The following is a 21,679-nucleotide window of genomic DNA, read 5'->3' on the forward strand; positions in this document are numbered from 1 at the left end:
AAACTACTTATTGTTTAGATTAAATTAGATTTCTAGTATACTTAAGAGTTTTATTTAGATTTATTTAGCTAGCCTATATATAGGCCTTTGCATTGTACACAATTCATACAATTCATTATTATTTTATTTCTCTTTGAGTTAATAAATTCTCTCTGAGTTTTTCTTTTCAAGAATTTCTCTTGAGTTTTTTTAGAAGAGTTTTAACAATCTTTTTAGATTATGGGGACCATCTTCAAACTTTTTATTGCCAAATTTTCTTTCTTGGAGGGAAAAATAGAGTCGTCTGAAGGGGGTTGTGAATTCTTTATGTTTCCAAGGCTTCTTAGGACTTCTATATACCACATTCTATCTTTCTATATATCTTTTATAATTTCTTCCTTATTATTTAATCATAGATTTATTATTTTATTTTAATTATCTTAGTTATTTATTTTAATTATTTTATCAAACTTGGATTTGATTGCATTTCAGGTTGTGTCAAAAATTTAAGTCTCTTTTCAAACATCTAGAGCCCTAAGTCAAATCCCGACTTTGACAAACTTTACGGTCCGCTTCCGCGTTCATCTGCCTCATTCTTTGTCGCAAACACAAAGACTCAGTGGAATTTTAGTTTGAAGCTTTGTGTAGAAAAGAAGGTAGAAATATGTATGAGAAGGGGGGAGAATGGATATGAAAGCTAACATAATTTAGTTTCAACATGTTCAAGAAAATTTTGAGGCTCTTCACAATCCCTTGCCATGTTCCCATTCTTACAACACTTTAGATTAGTTTGAGATTGATGATGGTTTGGTTTGTATTCTTGTTTCTTTAGAGAACATAACAGGCAAGTTGAGGAACCCGTTGTACGTGTTCTTCTTAACCACCTTGTCAAGTTTTGAAAATAGTTCGATCTCGGGGGTCAACTCAGAATCAATAGTACCATCTTATAACACCCCAAACCCGGCCTAGACTTTAAGGTTGGATTATGAAGGTTACAACATTCATAGAAACATTGTTGACTAATTTACGTGAAACCTTAGTTTGATTTCCAGAATACTAAAGTTATTTAACTTATAAAACACGCAAGTATTTAGAAGATTGCATGTGAAAACTTTGACGAAAACCTTGTTTTATTAATTTTATAAAAACAATCTCGAATGTTTAACCAATTGAGTTGTAAAACGTCGTAATTAATTTCAAAACCTTCTAGCAGAAAAATACTTTTAAAAATTATTATCTCTTAAAATTGTAAGGTTCCATCAGTTATGTCGCCTTGGGTATGTTTATGAGTTATAAATAATACATTCGCAAAAACAAATACCAAAACCAAAATTTTAATGTTCCAAAGCAAATTAAAATCCAAAACATACTTATACCAAATTGTGTGAACTGAGCTCCAACATTGCTGCCAAGTCCTAAGTCTGAAGGTCACCTGAAACGTATTAAACATATGGGTGAGCTAGAAGCCTAGTGTGAGACTTGTCCCACAAACATAATTTTTTTATAACATACACAAATGTAAATACCAACATAGAATTTTACTTATAATGTACACTTATACAATTTTCATATAAGAATGTCACATTACCAAAAACATATATCCGATCAAAATGCCATATTTCTAGAAACATATATCAGATCAAAATATCATATTTTTAGAAGTACATATCATATCAAAATGTCATATCATATTAGAACAAATCCTACCCCCATCCACTATACACCAACTCTGTCCAACCAATCACACCAAATAGGACTACTAGAGTTCATCCATTTAATCACACCGGTCGTGGTGGTATGCCACTCATAATGGTGCAGTTGAGCTGCCAGACAAATATTGCAGTTTAACCACCAGATTTGCAGTAAAACTGCCACAAAACACTTCCTCCAGCATATCAAATTCCACCCCGATGCATATGCATTAACATGCTAACATACAATTGTAATGAATCAGAATTATGACAAGCTTATGTAAATGTCATTAACACGGATTATATCAAACAACCTACACAAAGTTTATTAATCCGAGTGATGCTTATCATACATAATCATACTTTCGGAATTATTAGATCACAGAATGTAAACGTATTTTTCACATACCTTACCCATAGCACATACAGACACATATCAACAGATGTTATGTTTTAAGTATTTTTCAAGCCAAACGGCCTCCACAAGAGGTCTAAGTACGAATTTTTAAGTCAAACGAGCCTAAGTGAATTTTTTTGAAAAATGAGCCCACACAGCCCAACAAGCCAGCCCAAGTGGTCCACACATCCTACTTGGTTAGGCTGTGTAAACACACATGCCCGTGTGCTCCACATCGCCACCCACATGATCGTGTGATGCACACGATCTATCACATAGCCAAACCACACAGTCGTGTGATGCAAAACAATTTCGAAACTGCCTCTTTTTTTTTCTTTAGATTTTTCAATTTTTTCATCGATATTTCAAGTTAAAATCACACACTTAAATATTTTTTGACACGAATTCAACCCTGAGATTTCCAGAGCCCAAACAATCACAACCATCCTAACACCTAAGTCGCAGAAGTGGAGTTTCGAGTACATCTTAATTTTCACCTGAAATGATGTATCTCGAGATTGTTGCATATGGCCCCAAATAGTTTCTTTCACATTCTAAACATCGACTTGTTTAGAAGTCTTATCATATTGAATTTCAATTTTACTAACCTGACGAGGCTGAGAAACAAATGTGCCAGACTTATCAACATCGCCATGGAAAATTTCATTGTCAAAACCACCAAATCCACTTTGCTCTTCCCAAGACAACTATGGATCATCATCATTACATTGCACCCATGATTCATCTTTATTTTTTTTTCTATATTTCCAATGAACAGGACCAGCCCAAGCATTTTGTTTCAAAGAAAATCCCAGGCACAAAAACAAATAATCATCAATTTTCTCAAATTTGTCATCTCGATAACTCATAAAAGTTGGCTCTTCCCTGTTAGATTCCTAACCAACAATGCTTGGTTGGTCATCGTGATTGAAACCATCAGTGTCAAAACTCTCAATGCAACACCATCAAACTATTATTTATGCATCAACTAGCTCTATTGATCTCTAGCTGCAGGAAAAGTTCTCCAGTGGCCTTCTGTTCTCTTCATCAAATTGATTGACTATATTATGGAGAGTTGGAGAAATCTCATCTTTTTCTTGCATGTTCAACACCATACGCTCAACTACACGAAAGAGTATTAATGCAAAAGGTTGAACATAGAAAGTAGACTCCAGCGCGAAGGTAAATAGGAACGAAATAACGAACAGGAAGTAAGAACTGAACCACCAAAAACAACAAAAAAACACAAGGAAGAAATAAAATTAGAATTATAAAAGAACAAGAAGCAAAAGAAAAAAAAAAACAACTAGCATATGTGAGAAGAAAGGAAAGAAAAATGTGATCAAGAGAGTGGGGAAACGTGGGAAAATTTCTCTTCAAAATGAAACAAAACAAATCCCATCCCACTAGCAACTAATCAGATTTTCACATAAAAAAAAAATTCATTTATGCTCATACAAAAATTCAAATACAAAACCAAAGGTAAATTGAAGCCTTATCATAGAATTAACAAACTCATTCTTGCCCATGCTTGTGCAGAAATTAAATTTAAATTAGATTTTCAGAGATAAAAATAGGACCAAAAACAGCTAAAATTTCAAAGAAGATTTTAAAACTCAAAACCTCACACAAACAAGCACAACACTTAACCATTGAGCCAGACCAATTACTTACCAAAATTTTAACAACCTTAATTTAAAACCTGGATGTAACCCTCTTGATTTCGTTGACTCAATCTTTCGAAACACATTCAATTTGAGGTTGTTGTCCAACTACTCCTGTGCATATAGCCGTCAATGGGGGACTTGTGGCAGTGGCAGTGGCGAGTGAAGAAAACAAGGATGGATGCTTGTCAGCAGAGGTTGATGTAGTGATTGCATTGTTGAGAATAGGTTTGACCATGTAGGAAAAATACTTTATAGTTTTTCTAAGTCTGGAAAAGTAGAAAAGAAAAGTGTCACCTCAGCAAATCATTAGAAGAAAACGAAAAATTGAATGGGAGTAATTATTTCGCACAATTATTCTAATTAGAATGATTAAATGAAAAAAATTAGAGTGAACAAAATAGAAAAGACCTTATTTTAGAGTGATCATGTGTTTAGTTTACCCTAATTTATATAATAGCTATCTTCATATATTATATTAATCATATGTTATCTACAACTTATAAGAGTCAATTTATTGCCCGCTAAGAAAAATAAAATTAAATTGTGAAGAGTTTAATTTACAATATAGTATTTTTTATTATTTTTACAATAGCTTTAATAACAATTAGAAATTTTTTATTAAAATTATATTTGAATTATCAAAATAGCTAATATCGTTAATTATTTATTATTTTGAATAATATTGTTTTGCATTAATTACATGAAGTAAAATTATATTGTATATTGAGTATGTTAAAATTCTTTAATATATGATTTGAAAATTTTATTATAATATTTAAATTTTAAATAAATTAATATATATTTTAATTATATTTAAAAATTTAAATAAGAAATATTATTTCACACTAATTACAATGATTACAAATATTATATTTTAAAACTAATTAAAATTAAACACATAAAATCACATGCAACACACATAACATTAGAAACTAGTATGTATGAAAATTACAAGATATTGTTTAAATTCTCTTTTGAAATTCTAGATCTATAATATTTTTCAGTAAAAGACCTTTCCAATCACTCTCAATTTTGATATTGAGCAAATTGGTCCCTCTAAAAAATTGAAGAAATTTAATATTTTCAATTTCAAAAGTGACCAACTCATGTCAATTAATCATGGTGTTAATGTTTTCCATCAATTGTACATAAATTTGATTGGTATAATAACAAAGTAGGCCCTTGATGTTTATATTATTTATAAATGTTGACAAAATGTGTAAATATTGTGGGCTAAATTTGTTAAATCAAAATCAAATTGGCAAAACTCGTATTTTCTTGGGCTAAATTTATTAAATCAAGATCAAAATAACATAATGTGTAAACTTTAAGCGCTAAGTTTGTTATTATACCAATAAAAATATGTGCAATTGATAGAAAATTTTAACATTGTAATTAATTGTCCTTAGTTGCTCACTTTTGAAATTGAGAGAGATTAAATTGATGTTTCTTTTAGAAAAACTAATTTGCTCAATATTAAAATTGAAAAAGACCAATTTTTTTTTCAGTAAGTCTATCTTTCATTGGGTTGGTTTGTGCTAAGATCTAAATAGTTGTCCATATATAGGAATATCAAAGGCTTTTTTTTGGGAATAATATGGAAAAATTTATTTATCGAAATAACATAAAAAAAGATTTTAATTACCAGAACAATATTGACGGTGCATAAGAACCCCAAATCGACATGACGGCTAACGATTTGGGGTGACTACAAAGCAATAATCATGTCCGAAAAAGACATGGAATCCTCTTAATCTCAAATCGGAAGTTGACATGCTAATTGGAGTTCCGAATGGGTTGTTATGTAAAAAAATTTCAATCTTTTATATTTTTAAAATTATTTTTATTTGTTTTATAAAAAATAAAAATACTCTTGTAGTAATATAATTTATTCAAAATGTATAAATTTTCATTCATAATTTCCTTAATTAAATTGATGTCACTTGACTCTTGAAACCAAATTTAGGGTTTTAATAATTGTAGAGATATAACATAAAATAATATTAACGCAAAGTATAAAAATTATACAATATTAATTATTCATGTATTAAGTTTATATAAAATATATAGTAATTAAAATTAAATTAAAAGAACAATTTTCTCAACAAAATCTAACCCACTAATTATAGGGAAAAATGTTGTAAACTAGAAATATTAATTGGTATCAATAGAGTAAAAATAAAATATAAAAGTTGAATAAAATGCCAATCCAACACTAATCATATATTACATGATAAGAAAACACACAAGCACTTAGTTACCCTAGGAGGAACAGGCTACTTTCAGCCCATTGATCATGTAAGAAAAGAGAGAGTTGGTAGCAAGATTAATTCTTTCACCATAACTGCGACATAAACGATTCACAATGAGAATTAAAATTATTTATTAAATAAATAGATAGATAAGAGAATTAACATATTATAGAGAATAGTCGTGATCAGAAACAGGAGGCAGTGTGTCCTCGAAAACCACCAATAATAATCAAGCAAGACGAAGATCATTGGAACCAAATCGTCCTCCATGGTGAAGAACAAGATTAGGGTGGTGGATTTGATACAGGCGAAGAGCATGTAAGTTAGAGGCTCCATTTGCTGCTTCATTATAGTATCCTTCACTTTCAACTATTCCATCCTGTTGGTCAAGCTTTGTCTCCTTAATCACCACCAAAGATCGGGGGAAAACACACACTCATTATTAAGATGCACTACTAGTCTTTGATCTATTGGATAATTAATGAAAGTCAAGTTCCTTACCAAGTCGAAGACAAGATTTGCATGTCTTTCCTCCAAGTTCCTAACCTGCAGCGCATTCCAGTCCTCAAATATTATAAGAACTCGACTAATTGAATGACAGGCAACTGTTTTTATGGTGTTGGATTCACTGACCTTCTTTCTGTGTGTGTCGGTTTGCGTTTTAATGACATGGTACTGTGGAAAATCAACTGATATTGTTAGTTTCATTATTTGAGTTTATCTCAATTGGAGGTGGTGGGGAGGTTTAGACACACACAAAAGTACCCTTTTATGTTAACCCGATTCTCCTACAAGTTCATATAAACATCTGTAAGAGAGAAGATTTTGGCATCCCAACATCCCCAATTCCAGGAAGAAAGAACACTTTCTGTTTGATCAGCTACTTGGACTTTGGGGGCTGAAAACTTTCTAAAATGGAGGAGTTGAGATGACTAGTGTGATAATAAAAATCCAAACTTTTTTTCCTGAACTTAAATCATTTAACATATTTTTAGCCAAAGGATTGGTTCTTCCACTTAGAACCCTTAACTTTTCTTTTGTAGTGAAAGAAGCCAAAGCAAGATATCCTTTTTTGGGAGGGGCGGGGGGGTAAAACAAAAAAAGAAGCAATAATTTCAAACCTTTCTGTCACGTATAGCCACCAAGGAAGAATCCATCTTAGTCTCAAGAGCCTGCAATTCCTTAATGTTAAGATCATCCAGATCTCCACCCATCCTCTGCCTGCTAAAACAATTTCCTAGTCAAAGTTTTACTTCATAAACCATGAAAAAAGGACTTTATTTATTACCAAAATAACCCTAAGTTTGGTTTGGTATGTATGTCAAAGCACTAATTCCTTTACCTGATCTCTCTTCTTAACTTCTTGTTGATCTCCTTCAGCCTTCTGTAGTTTTCTTGCATTTTCTGGCGAAACAAACAAAGCGTACAACTAAAATATAAGAAGAAAATCTGGAAAAGCCGACAGATCAAGCAAGCAAACATTCAAGAGAGACTAATAACCTCGTAGTGGGAGATCCAGAGATCGGTGCCTGTAGTCTTTTGATAAAGATCAAAAAACGCCTTCGTCCTAATTTACATCAACAGCAACACAAACAAAATCCATATAATTTCTTTCATGCATACATATATATATGTGTGTGGAGAGAGAGATGGGGTTTGGGTATTGTACGAGATATTAGGGCTGATGAACTCATGGAATTTCCCAGTGCTGGAGAACATGATGAGTGAAACCTTAGCATCACATAGAACAGTGAGCTCTTGGGCTTTCTTGAAAATACCATTTCTTCTCTTGGAATAGGTCACTTGTCTGTTTGTAGCGTTTTCAATCCTCTTGATCTCGATCTTGCCACGACCCATTTTCTTTTCCCTTGAAAATCTCAAAAAAAGAAAAAGAAAAGGTGCAGTAGGGAAAATTAAGAATAAGATTAGAAGAGGTAGAACAGCAGCAGCTAGCTATATGCTAAGAGCTAGTACAAATAGACTATCTTCAAGTTCAACAGAGGAAGAGGAGAAGAAGAAGATGATAAAGAAAAGGGAGAGGAAGGGCGGTGTAGAATCTATATCGGGAAAGGGTATAAAAAAGTTTTATGTTTTGTAACTATAAGTGGTGGTTCATTAAATGAACACCGATCAAAGAGCAGGGGCATCTTGAGGCTAGGGTAACATCGCCTGATAACGTGTGAGATTGGGTTTTTTTCCTTTCATGTTTTTCTTCGATCACGACAGGACATGAATGTATACACGACAGTGCTCCTTTTCCTTAAACCTCTTTGTTGGGAGATCTAGTTAAGTAGGATTCGGTTTAGTAGTAAGCTGTCTTGATGTACTTGTTTCTAACACTGACTATTAGAGAAAATACAATCATCGATTTACTCGCATAATATCATCATTTTGAATCACTCTTCTTCTTCTTCTTTATTACTTGAATTTTTTTTTTAACTTTTGTTTTAGATTTCTTTCTTTATCCTCAAATGGCATTGGGACCGCCACAGCCTTTTGGACCTCGAAAGTGGAATCTAAATTGTGAATCCCTAATTATGGGAGTTTCTTCGCCTTCTTTTTTCTGCCTTATAAATATCTTACCTGTTTATGTATTCACCATTCACATTTATATTGTTGATTATCAAAGAAATTTAAAATAGGAAGAACCTTTGTTTTCCTAGGGTGTATTTGGGCAAAGGATTTTGTGGAGGATTTTCATTTCTAATAAGATTTTTAAAATTTCAAAAATAAATTTACTTATTCAAATCAACACAATTGGAAATTTTAAAATTTTAAGAGATTGAGAGGAATTTTAAGTTGAAATTGCATGAAAAAAGGGGTTAAAATACCATGGAGGCCCCGATGCTAGGAGTAAGATTACATTTTACTTTTTTTTATATTAAAAAATATTAAATTAGCCATTGTATATTAGATCAAAGAGTAAACTAGTCATTCGGTTAAAAATATCATCTATTTCTACTATCACTACACCAAAACAGGGTTTTAGCGGCGCTTTTTTAGGTCTATAGCGACATTTTTTAGCGCCGCAAATACTTTTAGCGCCGCAAATACTTTTAGCGGCGCTTTACGAAGCGCCGCAAAGAACGCCGCTAATGACAGCGTCGGTAACTTTAGCGGCGCTTTTTATAATAAACGCCGCTAAAGATCAAGACCTTTCGCGGCGTTTTCTTTGCAACGCCGTTATAGACCAAGGTCTTTAGCGGCGCTTAGCCTAAAAATGTCACTATAGACCATGGTCTTTAGCGGCGCTTAGCCGAAAAACGCCACTATAGATCATTGTCTTTAGCGGCGCTTAGCCACAAAACGCCACTATAGACCATGGTCTTTAGCGGCGTTTAGCCAAAAAACGCCACTATAGACCATGGTCTTTAGCGGCGCTTAGCCAAAAAATGCCACTAGAGATCATGGTCTTTAGCGGCGCTTAGCCACAAAACGCCACTATAGACCATGGTCTTTAGCGGCGCTTAGCCAAAAAAGCCACTATAGACCATGGTCTTTAGCGGCGCTTAGACAAAAAACGCCACTATAGACCATGGTCTTTAGCGGCGCTTAGCCGAAAAACGCCACTATAGACCATGGTCTTTAGCGGCGCTTATCCAAAAAATGCCGCTAATTTTGGCAGATTTGAAAAGTTTTTTTTTTAGCCCCCTCCTGTAAAAACAAATCAGAAGAAACCAAATCTAACCAACCAAATCTAACCAAATCTATATAATATTTAAAATAAATGTCAATAAATAAAATAAAATTCATATTATTCTGACAGAAATTGTAAAAGTTAAAATGATAATACCAAAGTCAAAATTGAAGTATATTTAAACGATAGTCTAAGACGACGGCGGTTGCGACTGCTGAAACATCTTCATCATATTCTGAAGCTGCTGTTGGAGTTCATCGAACTTTTATCTTGATCGCTTCCTCATTGCACCTCTACTTCCCTCGCTGCATTGCCGCTTCTCTCGTTGTCGCATCTTCTTTAAGTCGCTCTGCAGCTTGCTCATACTTCGTTGAACCTCGACTTCTCTCTCGCGCCTCTGCTTCTCTCGCTGCCGCATCTGCTTTAAGTTGTAGCTGGAGTTCTTCATATCTTTTTTGAACCTTGGCTTCTCTCGATGTTGCCTCCGCTTTAAGTTGTGTAATTTGCTCACTCGTTGCCGCTTGCATCTAAGCTATCTGGTCTCTTAACCTCTGAACTTCAGCTTGAGCCTGACTCCCCGAATGCATGTATTGTTGCGAGCTGGATCCAAAATATTGGGATGGGTTAACAAAAGATCCTTGAAATCGAACCCGATCATACCTTTCAGGACCCAAAACTTCAATGATAATCCGATTATCAATGTCGTCAATATGAACAGAACTATCACTGGAAGCAATCGCTTCGTACTTCGCCTTTTTATCCTTCAGTTTTTCCTAAAAAATAAATCACATAGTTAAGAACGCAACATATATTAACAAAACAAATGCAACATAACTTAACAATATTTGCATTATAAGAAATGTAATAAAAACCATTAGAAAATAAACAGTATAAATAATTAAAACAAGTCAAATTGTATTAAGCAAACGTACCATAATTTCTGCGACTTGAGAGTCATAGGGTTTCCATCTTTCTTCCTATGTAATGTCAAAAGTTGAAGGCGTCCAACTTTTGACCCGACAACACTTCCTACAATACAATAGTAAAAATATTATTTGATAGAAAGTAATAAATATCGCCAAGATTAAAAATTCAAAATACCTCGGCTGAGCTACACGCAAAACTTCTCGACCCAAATTGTAATGCGTGAATTTTTGTTTCGCCTACTACTTGTTCCAACTCGTTCACGATCCTACGTTATGAAATTATTAGTACGTTAATTAGTAAATACTATAAACCAAAATAATTACAAGATTTTTGTAGTAACACATACCTCTCCTTTCTTCGAAGTCCAAAATCTAACGACTTCTTCCCACTGGTACCTCAGCATTCCCTGCGGGACATTTTGTAATCTCTCGTTGAGTGTTGTTTTTGTCTTAAAATAGTCTTTCTTTAAAGTGCTCTTATGGTCTCTCCATATTTTTCCCAATGCCTTCTTTACATAAGCATCGGAGACTTCTAGAGCAAATCTCCCCTACAAAAAACACAACTTCAGAAAGTAAATGTAAACGAAACTTAAACTCAAGTATTATAAATGATATACACATTTTGTTACCTTAATGTTATCGAGAGCTTGGTTCTTGTTACTCTCGGGCACTTTATGCCATGACTCGAAGTTAATTGGCAACATATTTGCATTTCGTGCTAGAATGCCTATGTATCCTGCTAAAAGGCGAGCTTCTGATCCAACAGGCTGACCAAAGCTATTACTGGATGCTTGGACACGCTCGACTGGATCTAGATCTTATAAATCCCTCAGTAGCGTACGTCCGCGAACTCTCCGCGTCCCACCAGTTTCAGCTGGAAAATAAAAGTATTGTAATATAAGAAATTAATAAAATAAAATAAATAATAAGTGAACACACATGTAAATTAAATGTTAAATTACTTTGAGCTTCTATAGGTTCCTCAGGTGTAACCGGAACATTCGAAGATCCAATACCAGTCTGTTGTTTAGTGCTGTTTGTATCCACCGAGTCTGGAGTACCTTGAACAATGCGGTGCGCTCGCATGGGTCTTCTAGGCATTTTATCTAGAATACAAATAAATTAGTTAAAAACTTAATATACAATTACAATAATAATAATATGTTCGTCCATATAATTAAATAATCGTAAAAGCTTACTATATTATAATCCATAAATATCTTCGTCCGTATCCTGGCGGACCCATTGACTGTGTATACTAGTACTAGGGATGTTTTCGTTTAAGTTTTGTTCTGGAAATGGCAAAGTTTGTGTTCTGTCATCAATGCCATCTCTACTTCCACTGCCCATGTCAAACAAGTCCCTAGGGATGTTACGGAGTACAACGTACCAACCCTCATCAATTGGATCTTTTGAGTAAAAAACTTGTTTGACTTGAGAAGAAAATACGTACGGCTCATCAATCAATTGTTGTCCTGTATGAATCAATCGAGTGAAGTTCACCATTGTAAAACCAAATTGATCTTGCTTAATTCCACGACCAGTATTAACATCGGCCCAATCACCTCGAAATAAGACAACTTTCCATTTTCCTTAGTAATTCAACTCAATTATATCAGTAAGAAGTCCGAAATATTCTACATTTCCCTCGACAGGATTGTTGTCCCTAGTACTAGCATAACTAGTAATTGAGGAATTAACAACTATTCCACAATTTTGCGTTCTCCTCAATCTCTCGCGATGTTTTGTATGAAATCTGAATCCGTTTATGAGGAACGCACTATATCTTTTAACCACCCGATTTGGACCTTGGGAAAGCCATTTAACTTCGTCGGTCATGTTCTTCCCACTCCAAACCTATTGTACGAAAAGTAAACTAAGTTGATAAAAAATTTATGAGAAAAGATTATAATTATACGTCGATGAATACTAGTACAATTGCATACCGTTTGGGTTAACCATTCGTGGAAATATTCTGTGAACAACTTATTGATATCTCGAAGTTGTGTTCTTCGGGAGCGCGAACGAGATCTCAGTATTTGTTTGTACTCACTATGTAAAAAATATGTTCCGCTTGTTAGAATATAAACAATTTAAAGGTGATAAATATTTGGCAAATCTATAGAACTTACTTGCATAAAGGTTCCATTGATTCGTGGTGAAACAGAACATACCGATGTGCTTGTACCCACGAAAAATCATCTAATTCTGCAATTTCCACTTTGCCGATTGGTTCTCTAAAAATTTGGAATAAATAAGTATCAGCCAAGTTATGATTCGTGAGTCCAGCATTTCTATTTGGTCTGCTTAACCTTGTTTCGACATCATCCAAATATCGGGAACAGAAGGTCATACATTCCTGTGCTAAGTAGGCTTCAGCAATCGATCCTTCTGGATAACGCTTGTTGCGGCAGTAAGACTTTAATTTGGATAGGAACCTAAACACGATATGCAACATTATGAAAAGTTGTACTTAAAGGCATATAGGGTTTAGGGAAGGAGAGTTTTTAAAATAAATTAACACCTTTCTATGGGATACATCCATCGGTAGAAAACGGGTCCGCCAAGAATTGCTTCTCCCGGGAGACGGATTATCAAGTGAACCATAATAGTGAAAAAGGAAGGTGGGAAGATTTTCTCCATGTTGCATAAAGCCAATGCGGCTCTATCCTGTACCTTCTGAAGTTCTTGAACATCCAAAACTTTGCCACAAACGACTTTCATTATATTGGATAGTTCAATTATGCAAGACGTCACCTTCTTCGACATACAACATCGTAGAGCAACTGGCAGTAAATATTACATCAAGATGTGATAGTCATGTGATTTTAGCGAATACAGTCTTCGATCTTTAACACTAACACATCGAGATATATTTGATGCATACGCATCTGGAACCTTTATATCCTTCAACATCGTACAGAACAATTCTTTCTCTGTCCTCGACATCGAAAAAATTGAAGGCGGCAACTGATATTTCCCATTAGGAAGTGGATTCGGATGAAGATCAGGTCGAATTCCCATTTGAACTAAATCAAGTCGACTCTGAAGATTGTCTTTTGATTTTCCATCTACATTCAAAATTGTACCCACAATGTTCTCGCAGACATTTTTCTCAATGTGCATAACATCAAGATTGTGTCGTAAAAGTTGATGCTCCCAATAAGGCAACTCAAAAAATATACTTCTTTTTTTCCACAAGTCTGCCTTATTGGGATCATCCTCTTCATCGGAGTCATGATCAGCTTCATCATTTGATCTTCTATTTATTTGCATGTTTGCCGGGTGGTTCATCTTTCCATAACTGAAATTTATATCTTTCAACATGAACAAGATATCAGATCCACTTGTCTGCGAAGGAGCTTCTCTGAACTCTTCGGTACCATCAAATACTGAACTCTGAAATCTAAATCTATGATTTTCCGGTAACCACCGTCGATGCCCCATGTAAGAGAACTTTTTCCCATTGTATAACCATTGCGAACATGTTTGTGCAGCACAACAAGGACACGCATAACGACCCTTTGTACTCCAACCGGATAAATTGGCATAAGCGGGGAAGTCATTAATGGTCCACATCAAAGCTGCACGTAATTTAAAGTTCTCCTTTCTCAGCACATTGTATGTCTCGACACTAGCCCATAATTGTTTTAACTCGTCAATAAGTGGCTGTAAATAAACGTCGATATCATTTTCGGGCCTTTCTCTCCAGGGATAATCATAGATAAGATTAGGGAAGATTGCTTCATGCAAATCCACGGAGGTAGATTGTAAGGAACAAGCACTACTGGCCAAGTACTGTACGCAGTGCTCATGATCTTGTAAGGATTAAATCCATCAGATGCTAGGCCAAGCCTCACACTCCTAGGATCGCTTGCAAAGGTTGGAAATTTATTGTCGAATGATTTCCAAGCTAAAGAATCTGCCGGATGCCTTAATAATCCATCATCGGTTCGTCCATCATGGTGCCACGTCATTGACTCTGCTGTCTTCGACGACATGAAAAGCCTTTGAAGCCTTGGTATCAGCAGAAAATACCGTAAAATCTTGATCGGCTTCGTTCTTGGTTGTGCATCATTTTCGTCGTCGTTCCCATCTTCTGTGTTTCTATTTATCCAACGGGATTCGCCGCATACATGACAGCACTGTTGGTTTCTTCGATCGCCCCAATACAACATGCAGTCATTCCGGCAACTATGGATTTTGTTGTTCCCAAGACCTAAGTCTTTTATCATTTTCTTCATATCTTTGCATGACTGAGGGATTTTTGGAAACGGAAACATTTCTCTCAAAAACTCTAGCAGCATTGTCAAAGAGTTTCCGGTCCACCCTCCCAAACATTTTAACTGGAAAAGACGAACGCAGAAAGCCATTTTGGAGAATTTTGACCCCTTATATATGTCTTCGTTCATGTCATTAAGTAACGTGTAGAACTTCGCCGCTTATCCATTCGGCTCTTCAGGAGGTACATTTGTTCCCGGTTCGGTAAAAGTACTTGGACCAACATTACAATCTGCAGATGGTACAAAGTCGGCTAGGAACGAATGCAAACCATGACTGTGCATATTAAATGCATCCCGCAACATACCTTCCATGTCATCCCCTCCAACGGACTGATGGTAAGATCTACCAGGATAAGAAACATCCATTGTTGACGAGGAAGTACTAGGCGGGCATTCTCCATGGAAAAACCATTTTTTATAACCCCGAACAAACCCATCAACAATTAAATGCTCGTATACAACTTCACGATAATGCCAGTTTATGTTGACACACTTGTTACAGGGGCAAAGAATCATGTTCTCTTGGCTTGAATATTGAAATGCAAAATTCAGAAAAGTCTGTACTCCATTTCGATATTCGTTGCTTACCCTTGATAAATTCATCCAAGACCGGTCCATTTCTTAATTCTTGGAAGTCTGATTTTCAGCAGATATTACAAGGGTAAGTTTTTCACTTATAAGTATTATTTCACTATGTAAGTTAAGATATGATATATATTTATGTATTATGTCGTATTATGTAAGTTATATAACCCGTTAACAGTACCTTAAAATGGTATATGTTAATATTAGGCATGCTCTACACAACTAGACTAAACAACACTCAACAAAAAAAAAATACAAGATATTTATTTTCCTTCGTAGTTATTGCGGAGAACATGGGGTTTTTTTTGTTTTTCTTAACAATATTTAAGAAAATCATTATTTTTAGATTTGTATCTAATTAGACCTCAATTTAAATAAAAAACAAAAAATTAGATATAAACTAAATATTAGAAATTAATTTGATACGATATGCAAAGATAGAGACATATAAGTTAATACTTTTTAACCTTTATAAACATATTACCTAATTAAATAGATAAAATAATAACATATTTTAAGCTTAAATTTAATGTTTGAAATTGTTGATGAATTAAATTAAAATATAATTGCAATTTACTCGAAATAATCTTTAAATTTATTTGGTGTTTAAAATTAAACTTTAATGTTTAAAATTTATTGTTTAAAATATATTTGGTGTCATAACAATTCATATTAATGTATCAATAATAATGTCCATTGCATTTATCTTTATTCACGGAATCTTTTTTGAAATTTTAATTTTCAAACCCTACCTTACATTATAGCAAAATGCTAGAAATAATGTCCATTGCATTTATCTTTCTTCACCGGAATCTTTTCTAGCATCGGTAGAGGTTAGCGACTAAATAAGATTCTTCTTATTATTTTGATTAAAAGTAATAAACTAATTAGAACATACTGAATATGACAAAATGCATAATAAATTTTTCTAAATATTTTTATGGTTAATTTGGTTGGGATTTTATTGATTATAAAATGTTACCAAAATATTTAATCTACGTGACTAAAATTGTTTTTTATTAAAATAATGTAATTTTAAAAATTGTTAATACAATTAAAATTTTAAAATTGTTAATACAAATAAAATTATCTATTAAATTTACGTTCATTGCAATGCTTCATTGCCTTGTTATATGATTATCATATCAATATTTTTAAAAAATTAAATGTTACTTAAACAAATTTAACAAAAATTTTAGTGGTGTTAACAATTGGAGTTAAATTTTAAATTTTAAAAATAGAGAAATTAAATTCTTAAAATAAAAGGCTTATATGTAAAGAAAACCATTAAGAAAATGCAAAAATTGATTAACCCTTATATTAAATTTGCACTCAATTAAACTTTCCAATTAACGGTTTCATCACTAACTACATTGATAGTTAAAATAAATCAATGTACGAATTAGATGATATGTGGTGGTTTCGTTTAATCTAATATTTACCAGGATAAAAGTATCGAATGAAACATGTGGCAAAGCAACATACAAGAGCAAGTAAATGTTAGCTAGCGTGTCTATTATTTAATTGAAGCGTCCCCTTCTAAGTCAAGCCCATGCCATGATGCAGCAGTTAATCACACAACACAACCAAAATAATTAAGTTTCTTAGCAATATGATGGTAAAAATATATTAGCATAGAACACACGTCAATGCTTTTCAACTTAATCTTGTATTAGCACAGAAGGAATCAGAAAGAAATTGTACCTAAATCCCTCACCTGCTAAACGATGCAGAAAATAGAAAAGGAAGCAACAAAATGGAATTGAATGAAACCCTAAACACAAACCCTATAAAATCAAAATAATACCAATAAAACCATTCAGAAAATAAATAAACATTCGAAGCATTACATTACCTTCAAAACGATGAACAAAAATTGAAGAGGAAGACCGAAAACCCTATAATTAAACAGAGTATATTTTTTTTAATGTCAATTTCTCAGCACAATAACAGGGAAGGAAAAATAAAATTAACAAATTGGGGAAAACCCAATGTATACGGAGGCAGAATGGGGAAAGCGAACCTTGAACAATTATTCCCCCGACCACCAATTCCGACGATCCTCCCCGACGTTCTCCGTCAACTGTCTGTGTCTACAGAATGTACGAACCCAATTTTTATCAGTTTTGCAAGAAATTGAAACAGCAAAACAAGTAAATTTGAAAGAGATATATAATTGATTTTCAGAAATGGGAGAAAGCAAAAACCGTTTATGAGTTAGGGATTTCAGAACTTAGGGATTTTAGAATAGGGAAAATGAAATTGGCGCTGGGAGAGGGGGTATACCCCGAAATCTGATCTCTCACTAAACGACGCCGTTTCAATTAAATATATTTGCGGCGTTTTTCATAAAAACGCCACTAATAATTCAGTTGTTATAATATATATTTTTTCTTTTTAACAAAAATTATTATTTTTAATAAGTTTCTTACTTAATACTTTTTTTAATTGACAAAATTTATAAAAAAAATTTAATTTAATACAGTATGATTAATTTAAACATTAACAACATTGAAATTTATAAATATTAATCCCAATACAATATTCTACAAAACTTTCATTTGTGGCGTTTTTACAAAAAACGCCCCTAATACCAATAAACAGTATAAAAACGAAGTCGTTTCAGTTACACATTTTGTGGCGTTTTTGCAATAAACGCCACAAATCTTGTTCTATAGTGGCGTTTTCTGTATAAGCGCCGCTATGTTTTCAATTTATTTTATTTGTCTTTATTTATAAGTTTAATGATTTTTAATAGATTTTTTATTGATAATTGTTATGACATTATTTTAAATTGATAAAGTAATATGCATTTATAAAATTATTTCAATTTTATGCAGTACTATAAATATATAATATATAACATATATATATGCATAGATATATATCGTGGCATATATTATATATATAACCCTGTCACTTATAATCCTATATACTAGTGACATATATAATAAGAAGTAAAAAGCAGAAAGAATTTTAATTTTTTTTTTGGTTTTGTACCCTAAAACCCGAAGCCATTAATCCCTATAACCCGTAAACATTAAAATTAAAGGCTAAACCCTAGCTAACTCGTAAAATTCATGCAAATCCGAAGGCAAAAACCAAGCATTGTAACATTCAAATCAATACGTGTGAACCATAAACCATAAACATCAAGTCAGAAACAAGAATTTTATCATTAATACATCTTATAAGCCGTAAACCTCGCATTAAAACTAACATGTAAACTCAAACCCTAAACCCCATTCCTCAAGCCGTAAACCTAAACCCAAAACCCTAAACATAAAATTATAATCCTAAATTAATAAACATTATGTATCAAACCCTAAAACCCCAAACCGTATGCAACAAAATTTAAATATTAATCCCAAAACCCTAAAATACATAACTTTCATTTGCGGCGTTTTTACAAAAACGCCGCTAATACCAATAAACAGTGTAAAACGAAGTCGTTTGATTACAAATCTTGTTCTATAGTGGCGTTTCAGATAAACGCCGCTAATTTTTCAATTTATTTTATTTGTCTTTATTTATAAGTCTAATGATTTTAGTAGATTTTTATTTTGATAATTGTTATGACATTATTTTAAATTGATACATCAATATGAATTTATAAAATTATTTCAATTTTATGCAATATATGTATAATATAAAACATATATATATGCATATCGTGGCATATTATATATATAACCCCATCTCTTATAATCCTATATACTCTTGACATAATAAGAAGTAAAAGTTCATCTAATTTTAATTTTTTTTACTTTTGTACCCTAAAACCCAAGCTATTAATCCCTATAACCCGTAAACATTAAAATTAAAGGGCTAAACCTAGCTACCTCATATTCTTCATGCAAATCAACACAAAACCAAGCATTGTAACATTCAAATCAATAAGGGTAAACCATAAACCATAAACATCAAGTCAGTAAAACAATAAATTTGATCATTAATATATCTTATAAGCTGTAAACCTCGCATTAAAACTAACATGTAAACTCAAACCCTAAACCCTATTCCTCAAGCCGTAAACCTAAACTCAAAACCCTAAACATAAAATTGTAATCCTAAATTAATAAACATTATGTATCGAACCCTAAAACCCTAAACTGTATACAACAAAACTTAAATATTAATCCCAAAACCCTAAAATACATAACTTTCATTTGCAGTAAAACAGTATAAAAACGAAGTCATTTCGGTTACATATTTTGCGGTGTTTTTGCAATAAACGCCACAAATCTTGTTCTACAGCGGCGTTTTCTGTATAAGCGCCGCTAATTTTTTAATTTAATTTATTTATGACTTTATTTATAAGTTTAATGATTTTTAGTAGATTTTTTTTCGATAATTGTTATGACATTATTTTAAATTGATACATTAATATGAATTTATAAAATTATTTCAATTTTATGCAGTATGTATAATTTAAATATAACCAACATTATAATTTATAACTTACTGAAATTATTCAAATTAATATAATGTATAACAACTTTAATTTAGATCCCAATATATGCTCTATTTTTAAGCTAACAAACAAATGTACATACGTAACTAACACAATATTAATATATATATATATATATATGTTTCATAATATATAACTTATAATATAATAATACAATTCAAACATTAATTGAGAATATATAAAAGAATGAACTAATATTTCTAATTAGCGGCGTTTTTACACAAACGCCGCTATAGACCCAAGAGTTACCGGCGCTTCTCCAGGAACGCCGCTATAGAACGGAACATTAGCGGCGATTCTCCATAAACGCCGCTTTAGAGCGGAGCATCAGCGGCGGTTTATGAAAAACGCCGCTAAAGATAAGACCATTAGCGGCGCAGACGCAAAAACGCGGCTAAAATTCCGGTACTTTACCGACGCTTAACGCCAAACGCCGCTGAAGAACGGATTATTAGCGGCGTTTGGGCAAAAACCGCCACTAGTGTTCCCAAATATATGAAAACGGCGTCGTTCTGTGTTACTCTATTTGCGACGCTTTTTGTAAAACGCCGCTGAAGAATGGAGTATTAGCGGCGCTTGGGCAAAACCGCCACTAATGTTCCCAAATATATGAAAACGGCGTCGTTCTGTGTTACTCCATTGCGGCGCTTTTTATAAAACGCCGCTGAAGAACGGAGTTTTAGCGGCGCTTGGGAAAAACCGCCACTAATGTTCCCAAATATATGAAAACGGCGTTGTTCTGTGTGACTCTATTGCGGCGCTTTTTGTAAAACGCTCCTAATGCTTGGTTTTAGCGGCGTTTTTTTATGTAGCGTCGCTAATGCTCGATATTTTACGGTGTTTTCGTAAAATGCCGCTAATGCTCGATTATTAGTGACGTTTTTTGTCCAAACGCCGCTAAAAGCGCCGCTATATCCCTATTTTGGTGTTGCGTATTAAAAAAACCACGCTAGTTTTTAATAGTACAAAAGGATGAAATTTTTAATAGAAAGAACCAATTCGCTCCTTAATCTAACATGTAGGGACTAGTTTGTTCATTTTTTGAGTAGAGTGACCAAAATACAATTCGACTCCTACTACACAGGCTTTTATGATACTTTTACAAAAAAAAAAAGAAGATGATTTGTCAAATTTTCTTTGGCTTAATACACATGATACCGCGATAAAATAAAAAACATAAACTTTAAAATGTAATTTTTATTTAATTCCATTTATATATTATTAAAAATATTTATATACATTTACAAATCTAATGATATCCCTCTAACATATTTTATATTATTTATTTTTAATATCATTATTTTCTTTTATAATTATTTTTTTAACTTATTAAATTTCATTAACTTAAATTTTTCTTAAAATTATTTATCCAAACAAAATAATCACAAATACTAAAAAGATATTAATATTTTAAAATACTAACATTTTCAAATTCTTCAAAATTTTAAAATTCCTGACCTAAAAAATCTGCCTAAGAATCAAGTAGTGCTGTCAATTCGCTCAAAAACCTAACACTCCCCTGAAGCTGCCATATAAATATCACACCTGTCCAACTAACAAATCAAATTATGATAGGTTTTGTTGTTAAGTTCTTTAATGAACATGTTAGCTAATTGCTTATTTGATGCCACATGAAACATGATCAAGGCACCAATTATAAACTTTTTCCTTTACAAAGTGTTCATCAATTTAAATATGTTTTTGTTGGATCGTGTTGTACTGGGATCTGAATTATACCGATGTCAACTATGTTATCACAATGCAAGGCTAATTTATTGAAACTTTCCA

General features: G+C 32.9%; 1 protein-coding gene across 1 annotated transcript; it reads right to left on the bottom strand.

Moving 5' to 3' along the window:
- Positions 1–5,936: 5,936 nt before the first annotated feature.
- On the bottom strand, positions 5,937–8,181 carry LOC105763245 (agamous-like MADS-box protein TM6). The gene is made up of 7 exons (XM_012581388.2): positions 7,656–8,181; positions 7,487–7,553; positions 7,329–7,390; positions 7,108–7,207; positions 6,620–6,661; positions 6,488–6,532; positions 5,937–6,386 (listed from the first exon to the last, which is right to left on the bottom strand). Exons 1-7 carry the CDS (start codon positions 7,841–7,843, stop codon positions 6,216–6,218), a joined length of 675 nt encoding a protein of 224 aa, XP_012436842.1. The 5' UTR covers positions 7,844–8,181; the 3' UTR covers positions 5,937–6,215.
- Positions 8,182–21,679: the final 13,498 nt, after the last annotated feature.

This window comes from Gossypium raimondii, chromosome 12, assembly GCF_025698545.1.
Source record: "Gossypium raimondii isolate GPD5lz chromosome 12, ASM2569854v1, whole genome shotgun sequence".
NCBI classification, from domain to species: Eukaryota; Viridiplantae; Streptophyta; class Magnoliopsida; order Malvales; family Malvaceae; genus Gossypium; species Gossypium raimondii.

Bases quoted from the DNA above. Each gene is read 5' to 3' on its own strand.
- LOC105763245 (XM_012581388.2), bottom strand. From the start codon at position 7,843: ATGGGTCGTGGCAAGATCGAGATCAAGAGGATTGAAAACGCTACAAAC. The intron at 7,391-7,486 runs GTTATTAGTCTC...TTGTTTCGCCAG, and splicing joins TCTGGATCTCCCACTACGAG to AAAATGCAAGAAAACTACAG. The intron at 6,662-7,107 runs GTTTGAAATTAT...GATTTTCCACAG, and splicing joins TGGCTATACGTGACAGAAAG to TACCATGTCATTAAAACGCA.